At 43.6% G+C, this 11,018-nt stretch overlaps 1 protein-coding gene across 1 annotated transcript in view; it reads left to right on the top strand.

Annotated features, from left to right (window-relative positions):
- Window positions 1-11,018, top strand: part of SYBU (syntabulin) — a 46,502-nt gene that overhangs the window by 21,624 nt on the left and 13,860 nt on the right. The window contains exons 2-4 of the mRNA XM_019528082.1: window positions 4,719-4,821; window positions 8,917-9,120; window positions 9,899-10,048. Of these exons, the coding sequence (XP_019383627.1) occupies window positions 4,781-4,821; window positions 8,917-9,120; window positions 9,899-10,048 (395 nt within the window). The 5' untranslated portion in view covers window positions 4,719-4,780. The remainder of the gene's footprint in view (window positions 1-4,718; window positions 4,822-8,916; window positions 9,121-9,898; window positions 10,049-11,018) is intronic.

Here is an 11,018-nt window from a genome sequence, read left to right as displayed (position 1 = left end):
GGCTGAACAGGCCCTGTTCAGGCATGTGGGGATGAGCAGAGGCAGCATGGGGCCCAATCCTGGCGCGTGGGACTAGATTTGGTCCATGGGGCCAAAAACTTGAGCACCACTGGTGTAGATGACTTCACATGTTCTCATATGAGCATCTCATATATTCATTCAAAACATGAAGGTAGTATTGTTTGCTTGATTGGTTTAAAAGCAAGCTGGAAAAGTCAGTGACCTGTTGGCCATCACTAAGCAGTGCCACTGCGGCGTTCCACCTGTCCCGAGTCCTGTGCTGCTCCTGTGCATAGCTCTGTGCTTTTCCACATGCTGTGTGTCTGCACAGCTACATGGGGGCCTGTTGCTAGGCAATCAGAATCCAGAGCAGTGCTCCTTCCAGCGTCAAATGATGCGCATGTGGCTCAAGCCTTTATATAGCAGCACGCTCAGCAGTGGGAGCCAGTACGCCTGCAGGTCATCAGATTCCCAAGTGTCTGATGCATGCAAAAAAGTGTACAAATGCATTTAAAAGAAACATACAACGCTCATGTCTGCAGCCTTGCGTTTGTTTTATACTGTAGAACAGGTGGTATGATCCTGCCAGCTGAAATAAAGAAACCTCTGATCAGGATGATTTGGTGCGAAAGAAGGTGTATTGGAGTGATTTAGTGCAGCTTTTTAGGCTCTTCTGCCATTTAGACTTGTGAGCATTTGGATTCAGTATTTGTGGCTGCTTTAACATATTGTAGGATCTCTTTGACACATCTAAGCTACTGGAGTCTGGAGAGCAGTCACTGAATCAGGCTGAATCAGGAACCCCTGGGTTTGAATGGTTGCTGTGTGGCAAGAGGCAAGCTGCTTCATCTCTCTGTTACCAAGTCTGTCAGACAGAGATAACACTTGCCTACGGGAGTGAGTTAATGTCTGTACTAGAACATGTAATTGCCTTGTTGCCTTAATCGGAGATATCTTACATATGGAGGGGAGGGCTTTTTTAAAGTCTCATCATAACATTATATGCAAGCTTGCTTTACACGCAGCACTAGCCTGAATGCTGAGCCTGCCTTTCTTAGTTATTTGGTGCCTTTGAAGCTCTTAAACATAAAGGTGCACATGCTTAATATTAAGCATGAATCATTGTATGTGCTCAAAGTTAAGTGTGCGTGTGCATGCATTTGTGGAACTGGGTCCAGAAAGATTAACCCTTGCTCAGTGGAAACAGCTGCCAGCTCCAGAAGTACAAGTCTCCGGAGATGGTTGGTTTTCAAACCCTCCTAAATCTAATCTACAATACCTAGTTTGGCAGCCCTTCAAGGCCCTTCGCTCCAAGTGAAATGGGTTAGGCAGGGGGTATTATTAAGACATGCTTCCTTGAAACACTCTCAGTAGCAAGTTTTGATTTTGATGTGGTCCACTTAATCAGAGACTACACTTGTCTAAAACTCTCACTATGAGTAGAAGCCAAGACTGCTCTTGAAAGCCTCTGACATCTTGTGAGCACAGCAGTGATTTGGGGGCGTGTGAGAGGTAGGCAATGTTCTTGATGTGTTTTCCTGCCCTAGCCTGTTGGTAAAGTAATTATATCCCTAATTATTTGCACACATAAGAGGTATCCTCTACAGTTACAAAATACCTATGTCGAGGACATTAGGAAATAGGAATGTGGAGGGTGCTTTGTCATTAAGGGAGCTCTGTTGTGGCTTTCACATTCTGTCCTATTTCCATTTCTGTCCCATTTCTGCTAGGAGGGGATCAGTAACTCCTGCCTTTGTGTCCAGTGCAACAAACAGTTTTGTTTCCTCTCCCTTCTACCCTACCTTTGTTTCTGGCTGGCTGGGCATGTAGCCAAGTGGATTGCCAGGAGCCTCACTTGCTTGTTTGCAGAGGTGGCAGTCAGAGAGATAGTCCACTAACATGCGTTTACTATGGAGTCAGGTGGAGACAATAAAACTGGAGCCTGCAATTCCATTTGCAGGAGTTGCTTTTCAAGAATTAGGCTGTACCCTTCTCTTCCTTGAACTCAGCCAAGTGCCCTCACAGCACTGTTAAATGTGGAGGGGAAGGTACTGTGCTGTGCCTGATCAGAAGCCGAGCCCAGAGGGATGGGACCTGTAATAGTTTTAAGTTTCCTTTGCCTCTTCCAAATCCTGGGCTGGGTGTGGGCAAGGAACCTGATGGACATTTCTAAGCAGCAACACTCTGGGCTCTGGTGTTGCCTATTCTGGCATCTCTTCCTCCTAGTCAGGCTATGGCACACGCTGCAGTAAGACTTGCAGAGAACAGCCTCTGCCTCCACACTTATAATATAGGATGTCCTACCCAGGCTAGAACTGAGGCTTTCAGATCCCTTTTATGTTCCTCTGGCCTTTTTAGCTGGTACAGAAGAGCTGTACAGGGTGGACGCACTCATGCTGACTGTTAGTTAGAGAAATGGCATCTGTCCATTATTGCCCTGGATTCAAATTATTAGCTATTAGCAAGGGGCTAGTGGGAAAACAGAAAGGAGGCCAAGCACTAAAAGCCCATAAACAATCCCTCCCTTAATTCCCATAAAATGGGCCCCTCCCTGGATTGTCCTCTTCACAAGCAGCAATGAAAACTGCTGGGGCTTGTGCATAAGGTTTTTGTTTTTCTGTGAATTCCTTTGTGTGGCAAACTGACCCCTGCCACAGACTATAGGTCTGTAACTTTAAAAAAAAAAGGAAAAAAACACCGCCCCATTCTGCTGAACCCAGCAGCGTTCGAGGTTCCCAGGACAGGAAGTGAATGAGCCTGGTCAGTGTTCTTTGTGCCAACTGGCCTTTTGTCTGAAGGGTGGAGGGAGATCCTATCCAACTCTAGGAGCCTCGTGTACACTGGAAAATTACACCACCTCAGAGCATGCATGAAAGTCCATTTTAACCATACCCAGCTGAAATGCTGTGAAACACAGCAGTCCTTGGCTAGCCAAGCGCTGCTTCATGTTTAATGTCACATCAGTTAACACATGTTCTAACAATGTAATTTTCCAGGATAGAGCACGTGGGAGCATAGGAAAGTATCATGAGCTGCCACCCTGCTCTATTAACAATTTGAGGAACTCTGAAGTCTTTCAGTCTACACTATACTGACAAGGCCCCTGCCCCAGGACCTCCCTCTCCCCTTGTGTGGAGATGCAGCCTGTAGCAGTAAGAGTTCTTCTGGTGGTATAAAGGAAGCCTGCAAGCTGATAAGGATGTTTTGGTGGTATAATCATATCCACATTATGGATGTTACTGTGTCTGTTGGGGGTGTGATTTTTTCCCCCTGCTCCTAACCAGTACATGATATCTAGCAAATCTTTTGTATATCTATGAACGCTTGGACTTGGGGGGAAGCAGGGAAGTACCTCAAGTACCTTGAGAATGGACACTTCAGCAAGCAGCGCAGTGTGCCCGTGACCCTCACACTGGGAGATGGGGCAGCAACCAACAGAGCTGGATGCTGCAGCTAGAGAAGAGGGACCAGAGAGCAAACAATTCAGTGGGCTTTACCATCATGTTTCCTATGGTGTTTAGGTCTCAGTGCAAAGCCTCACTTCCTATTGGGTAAACATTGTGGAACAGTGTGCAAGGCACCTACCTGTTTTATCCTCCCCAGAGAGATGAATTCATCTACCAACAAAGAACTGGCGTAGGCAGGTACAAATTCATCCTTTCTACCTCTGCCAATGCCTTGCTCCATGACACTAAATAAATCACCACTCCCAGCTCCAGTCTATCAGCATATAATTTGGGTGTTCCAGGGCTCAGGGAATAAAGTGCGTTAGGATTTGTAGAAGAAAGATGCTCCACCCATAGGAGTAGTTCCTCTAGATGATAGGCCATTACTGAAGCAAACTGGAAAATTATTTCCACCACCTTCCATAGAACTAGAATGCTGATGACATCTTTTTTCAGCAAATGGCTTTCCTCAGTACTCTACATGGCTATGTCACTTGAGTGATAAACTGAAAATAATCCTCAAAACAATTTTTTTTCTATTTTTTTCCCCTAAAATTTTGAAGCAACTTTCTACAATCAGTTTTCCTTTTGCTGAGCTAAGCAAAATGAGCACAGTTTTCTTTTAGAGAACAGGGGCTGGAAAATAAAAGCTATAAGCCATGGAAAGTCTGTAATCAGATACCATGGCTTAACACTAAAACAGTAAGGTAGAGACAAGCATCGTTATTGGATTTCTTTAGAAGCAATTAGAATCATTTTACTAGTTCTCTCTGCCAGATTAAGCCCTACACCCACACATGGTCTTATAGTTTACATACATCTCAAAATCCAGGAATAGAAGGGCTGATTTGTGTTTCTTCCTCTCACCATAAATGTATTTTTATATTGTGTCAAGTGAGAAAAGGAAAAAAAACCCAAAACACCCAGCTGTTTGTTTGAGTAACTGTGCTTGAAAGCATAATGACCCATTCAGATGTCCCTGTTCGAAACCAGGTATGTTTCTGTACTAAATATTTGCAGCTTTGTTCTCAAACATCCTTTGCAGAATGGAAGTTGTGTCCCATATCTTCCTATTATTGAGGAAATGTTGAAATTCTTGAATACGTCACAATTTCTCTTTGTGGGTGTATGAAAAACCAGGCTAACTTAAAAACTTCACATGGGACCTGCAAAGGAAGGATGACTATGATTCACTGTGACTTTGAAAAACAGCACGACAATCTTTGAGTTATAATTTCCATCATGATTTTACTCTTTCCTTTTCATTTTTAGGGAGCGAAGCTGATTTTAGCTCTTCAAGCAGCACAGGCAGTATTTCAGCTCCTGAGGTCCATATGTCTGCTGCTGGGAGCAAAAGATCCTCATTCACTCGCAAGTAAGCAAGGCAGTTTATCCTATACATTGAGTGTTGCTTAGGATAGAGAGAGGCTTTACTTTTCTTTTCTTTCTTTGTTTTTTTAAAAAAACTTACCCTTTCTTCCCTGTATCTTTAAGAACAATTTGCAACAGAGGCAAGATTTTGGCAGCAATGACACTGACTTAACTTGTGATTGAGAGAACAAAAGAGAACAAAAATACTGTATTTAGAGAATATAGTAGGATCATCTGACTGACAGAAACATTTATTCATACAATCCCTTTTTGATCATGACAAATGGATAAAAATGCTTAGACAGGAAAGATGGGGAAACAGCTGGATATTTGCTTAGTTAACTGCAGCCATTCTAGCCAATTAATCTTAACTTTCTGGTCGTATCACTTGTTTTCCTGCTGTGACGAATTGTCAGCTCCACACGTACCTTGCATAATCACGACATTATTTGTTGAAACATAAAAGTTGATACTTGTGTCTTCAGGACTCATTTCTAACCATCTAGTTCCATCTCTTTGCATAAATATTTATAAAACTGGAGATTACATTAAAGGTGTATAATGAAACCTGCCTTTCAGGAACTATTGCTGGACGTTACCTCCGCATCATGTGTAAGATTCAAACCCCAACAGCTTGTGGGTGCTGAGTTCTTTTGAAAAGCCGTGTGCACATTCTGTTCTGCCCACGCAGCACCTGATGGTTTCAGGCTTTTTAAGTGGGCAGGGAGGCCTGCACTTGACAGGGCTAGTTTCCTGCTTGTTATGGAATCACAAGGCTGGAGCTGACAAGCAGAGCAGAGGGACAGCACGATACCCATATGCTCAGGTCATGTGTGATCATCTATGATTGGAGTGTACTCAGCGTACAGGAATTGGGAAAAACAGAGAGGTTCTAAGCTGTCTGAGGTTACAAATAAACAGCATCTTAGGTCTGTTAATAATTTATCTAAGGAGCAATTGAAACAGAAGAGTTTTACTATAAATCTAACAATGTAGTCCTAAAACTACTTTATTTCTTATTATTATGTAATTTTAAATATTGTTAGGAAAACAACCAATCTGATCCTCTCTCAAGGTTCATAGATTCATACATTGTTAGGGGCTGGAAGGGACCTTGTAGATCATTGGGTCCAGTCCCCCTGCACTAGGCAGAAAAAGACAACTGGGGTCAAGTGACTCCAGCGAGGTGACTGTCCAGTCTCCTTTGGAAGATTTCCAGGGTAGGTGACTGCACCACAGCTAGAGGAAGTTTATTCCACAGTCTGGACACCCTGACTAGGAAGGAGTTTTTCCTGGAATTGAGCCTGAAGCAGCTTTCCAGGAGTTTGTATCCATTGCTCCTGGTCTTCCTCAGGGGTGCCCTGGTGAACAGCTGTTCACCGAGTTCTTTATCTACTCCCCTAATGCGTTTAACGGTAAGCCGCTATCAAGTCCCCTCTCCACCTTCTCTTCTGTAGACTGAAGAGGCCCAAGTCCCCCAGCATCTCCTTGTATGGCTTGTCTTGCAAGTCCCTGATCATACAGGTGGCTCTTCTTTGGACCCTCTCAAGTTTTTCCATGTTCATGTTGAAGTGCGGTGCCCAGAACTGGACGCAGTGCCAGCATTTTGTTTGCCCTGCTGGTCACAGCATTGCACTGCCAGCTCACATTCATACGTTGGTTGATCCTAGGTCCCTTTCAGCTGTGGTGCAAGTTAAATTGTCACCACCAAGCCTGTAGGTACATTGGGAATTGTTTTCCCCCAGATGGAGCACCTTACACTTCTGAGTGTTGAACTTCATCTGCGTCTGGTCCCCCCAGCTCTCCAGCCTGTCCAGGTCCGCCTGTATCTGCAACATATCTTCTGGCATGACTGTGCTCCCCCACATAACTTGGTGTGGTCCACAAACTTGGCCAGCAAGCTTTTCACACCCACATCCAAATCATTGATAAAGATGTTGAAAAGCACCGGTCCAAGCACAGACCCCAAAGGGACACCACTGGCCACTTCTCACCAGGACGACAGATCCATTCATGAGAACTCTCTGGGTCCTACCATGCAGCTGTTTTCCACCCACTGAACTGTTGAGTAGTTAAGTCCACAATCTTCCAATTTTTCCACAACTATATCATGGGATACTAGATCAAAAGGTGTCCAGAAGTCCTGTATAGTGTTCATACAAATACATCTTTATTTAAAATTTTAGCATTTAAAATGCTCCTACCATGAGCATAATTTTTAAAAAGCCATTGGATGCAATCATGTCACTTAATTCTGTAACACTGCAGTGATATCATAACTCTCAGTCAGGCACTTCAGTGCAAGCTCTGTATAAAGCCACCCAAACCACAGCACTGGGATGCTGGCTTGCAGTGCAGCAATTCAACCATCTGTTCCTTATAAAGTGTTCCATTTTCAGCAGAGGGAGGAAACCAGTTCAGACAATTTTTAGAAGAGATGTTGGCATTAGAATTTCTGTGATGTTTTCATTTATACATTACATATTGCTCTACTGCTGCCTGCTTTTGTTCTTTTTTCCTTTAAAGAATAAAGTGATTTCACTTCTTATTACAGTTTAGAAGAACAACTTCCAGGAGCAAGAGTGGGAGTGTTGAGGATTTGTGAAAGTGAACAGAAAAGTATACAAATCAAAGGGTAACTTTAAAAGGTGTTTTTGGAGTGGCACACTTCCTTGGAAGTCAAGAGCAGTGACCAGAATTGCGCATGTGTTCTCTCTCTCTCTCACATGCACACAGGCAGAAAAAATGAATTTGTTTTTAAGACTGGAGAAGGAAGGATTTGTAGGTTTGAAAGGGTCTGGGAGAAAGCAGCAGCACTGTCTTGAAGCTCTCCAAGTACTAAGCCCTTTTAAAATAAACAAAAAGTAATATAAATGCAGCATTCCTCAGCCACATTCAGACAACTTCTAAGTAGGTAACGACTGGCAGTGGGTGCATCTACATGAGACATTTACTGTGCAGTTCACTAACTAGCTCCACAGTAAATGTCTTAGCATCTACATGTGCAGGCCTATTAAGCTGCAGGAAACTAATCAACTCCACAGCAGGATAGAACTTATAAATACAAGTAACCTGTTGTGGAATGTTTTCATGCACAGCAACGCATGTGTAGGTACTGACCCGGCTGGCTGGGGCATGAGGGTGTTTCAATGCAGAAGTTGCCTGCCAGCTAGCCCCCGCACTGAAGCACCCTTTGTGCCCCAGCCAGATCCTCCGCAGCATGTAGAACCAGGCTGGAGCAGCCCCAATCTGGCAGGGTGACTCCCCTGGATCCACTGCCAGCTGCAGTCCTGGGCACGTGTGTAAATGCAGCACCTGGGAGCAAACACTGGGGTGGTATGTGCCGGCGTTTATTGCAATACATACATATGCACGTGTAGATGCACCCATTGACAACCAAACCATTCAGTCTGGCAGGAGACAAAGTAATTCAAGCAGAATCTCTCTTCACTGTGCATTATGGTCTCTCATGACACCTGCTAAAAGCCATGACAAATTCTGCTACACACCTTCCTTGCCTGGCCTTCACGGACAGGTATCCCGCTACAAATCTGACTGAAGAAATTCAAATCTGAGTCTTTTAGACCTGGTAAATACCAAAATAGACTGCAGCCTCTAGTCATCTAGATTGAATATATACTGGGTAACTGAAAAGCATAGTTCACTAACATAAGAGTGCAATGGGATTGTGACAGCAGGACAGAAGCAACAGAAACCATAAGCAAAAAAGAATGAGAACGCTGTAGTTGTCCCTGTCTCAGTAGCATAAAGATACAACTGGGCACCCAGGGCACAGGGGCAGCAGCAATTTCAGTCTGTCAGACTATCGCCAAGCTGCCAGCAGCAGCCACTTTATGTCCCCGCCCCAACCAGTTGGTGCCTCTTTTGCCTAGCCTGAGTTAAGCCATTGCTGCCTCACATGATTCTCGTGTCTTCAAGGGCAATGAAAGAGGTATGGTACCTGGAAACACTTGAGACTTCTTTCTCCTAACTGCTCTTGCGTATTTAATTTGGTAGAATGTGGGATAACAAGAAATGCTTTTGAGTCGTGCAAAGCAATGTAACCCAGCAAATCTCGTTCATTTCTGTTCCCCTTTAGTCGTGGCCCTTATGGACGGAACAATGGAACTTCATCCTACAAGACGGGAGGCAGCCTGCCCACTTCTCGTGAGAAGGACCTTTTGTCAATGCTGGGCAGAAATCAGTTGAGTCCTGTTAACATCCATCAGAATTGTGGGGCTTCCTCAGCCAGTAGCAGTAATTCAGGTTCATACAAAGGAAGTGACAGCAGTCCTGTTATGAGGCAAGTGCTCATTCTGTCAATGCAGTTGTAGTTCTGTTAATTTATCTTCCCTATCCCATACTGCATGACTCTTACCCAGATTACAGAACGAACCATTTTGTGCCCGTCTTGGATGCAGACTGTGATATTGGCCAAAGGGCAATTGAATCCAATGTCCTCCATCCTATTTTTATGTTACCATGAAGCTTTGTCACTTCAGCACCAGAAAACATATGGTTCTAGGAGCCTAGGGTCTATTTTAGTCAGACTTCATTTCCAAGCCAACAACTTTCAAGTGGCAGCATGTAGTTCATCACAGTTTGTCATTGTTTTGACTGTATAGTGATGTAACATGCAGACCATTAACTGAAGGAGAGCATGTGTGTAATTTTTAAACTCAGCATGCATTCATGCATGCATGCACGTGCACATACACAACCCTGTGGGACCCAAATAGCTTCCTCAATCACTCATAGGCTGTAGCCATCATGTGCATCTCTGTCAGTGACCATATGATAACCTTCTAGAAAACTCCACCCTATGAGATAGTGTCTATATATTTAGAAATCAGATATGTAATCTCTTATTATTGAGCCAAAATCAAGTAAAGAACAAAATTATTAATGTACCCACAAATTGGCAGATACTTAATTTACCAGATTACATGACTAATCCTACCATGAGCTACCCCCAAACTGAGTCAAGTGTAAACTCAACTTTGTCCTAGTCAGCATTTGGGCAGAATACTCCTTTTATTAAGAAGGAAGAGTTCCAAAATATTTTTTTAAATTTTTTTCAGACGATCACCAAGATACACATCTTGTGGTGAGAATCATGGCGTGAAGGCACCAAATCCCGAACAGTATTTGACTCCCCTGCAACAGAAAGAAGTTACAGTGAGACACCTAAAAACAAAACTGAAGGAATCAGAGAGCAAGCTTCAAGAAAGGTATACCTCCTTTCAGGAAAACACTTTTGGTCAAAAATGAGATATGTATATATCAGTATCTGTTAGATCAGGGGTGGGCGAAATGCGGCTCGAGGGCTGGATGGGGCCCACCAGGCCATTCTATCCAGCCTGTGGGGCCCCTAAAAAAATTTAGAAAATTATATATTAATCTGCCCTGGGCTGCCTGTCATGCGGCCCTTGATGACTTGCCGAAACTCAGTAAGCGGCCCTCTGTCCAAAATAATTGCCCGCTCCTGTGCTAAATGCTAGCCTCGAATAGAGTCTAACCCCCAGGGTCCCTTCTGACCCTAAAAATCTATGAAATCCATGAATCTAATGAAGTAGGTTGTAACCTATGAGAGTTCATGCTCCTCTGAACCAGTTAGTCTCCAAGGTGCCACCATGCCCTATCTTCTGCCTGACATTAGAGTAACACTGCTAACCACCTCTGTGTTCTCAACTTCAGCAATTTTTTTAGTCAGGAACTCAGAGCTTGGTACAAGCTGATGTAAGTTGTTTACTACTGCTGCAGGCTCCATAAGCTATTCATTCAATGAACATACACTATCCAGTTAAATTATGGAAAGGAGCCAGTGGTCTGCTTTCTGGAGTTGCTTTAAAAAAAAAAAATCAAAAGGACAAATGTATGAGTCATTGTGATATTGTTCCAATGTCTCTTACATGTGAAACCGTTTGTGCTAATGAATATGTAGCTGTACTTACAGAGGTTGTCAGCTTTGTGAGCGTTTCAGGCTAGTCTTTCTGCAATCATGTCCCAAGGAGAAGACTTCTAGTAGCACAAGAAGTTGCAGCAAAACAGCCAATTCTAAATTGCCTTTTAAACAAGCAAACAACATTTCATATTTTCCCATTGAACGAAAGTTCTTTTATGACACAGTGGGCCTGCCTGCATTTGTGTTTTCTGTGTGGCCGTTCCTATATATTTTCCATCAGGGCATTTGGTCCATTG

The sequence above is a fragment of the Gavialis gangeticus genome, unplaced genomic scaffold (genome assembly GCF_001723915.1).
Source record: "Gavialis gangeticus isolate Ggan-Ray unplaced genomic scaffold, GavGan_comp1, whole genome shotgun sequence".
NCBI lineage: Eukaryota > Metazoa > Chordata > Crocodylia > Gavialidae > Gavialis > Gavialis gangeticus.
This window is presented reverse-complemented; position numbering and strand designations above follow the sequence as displayed.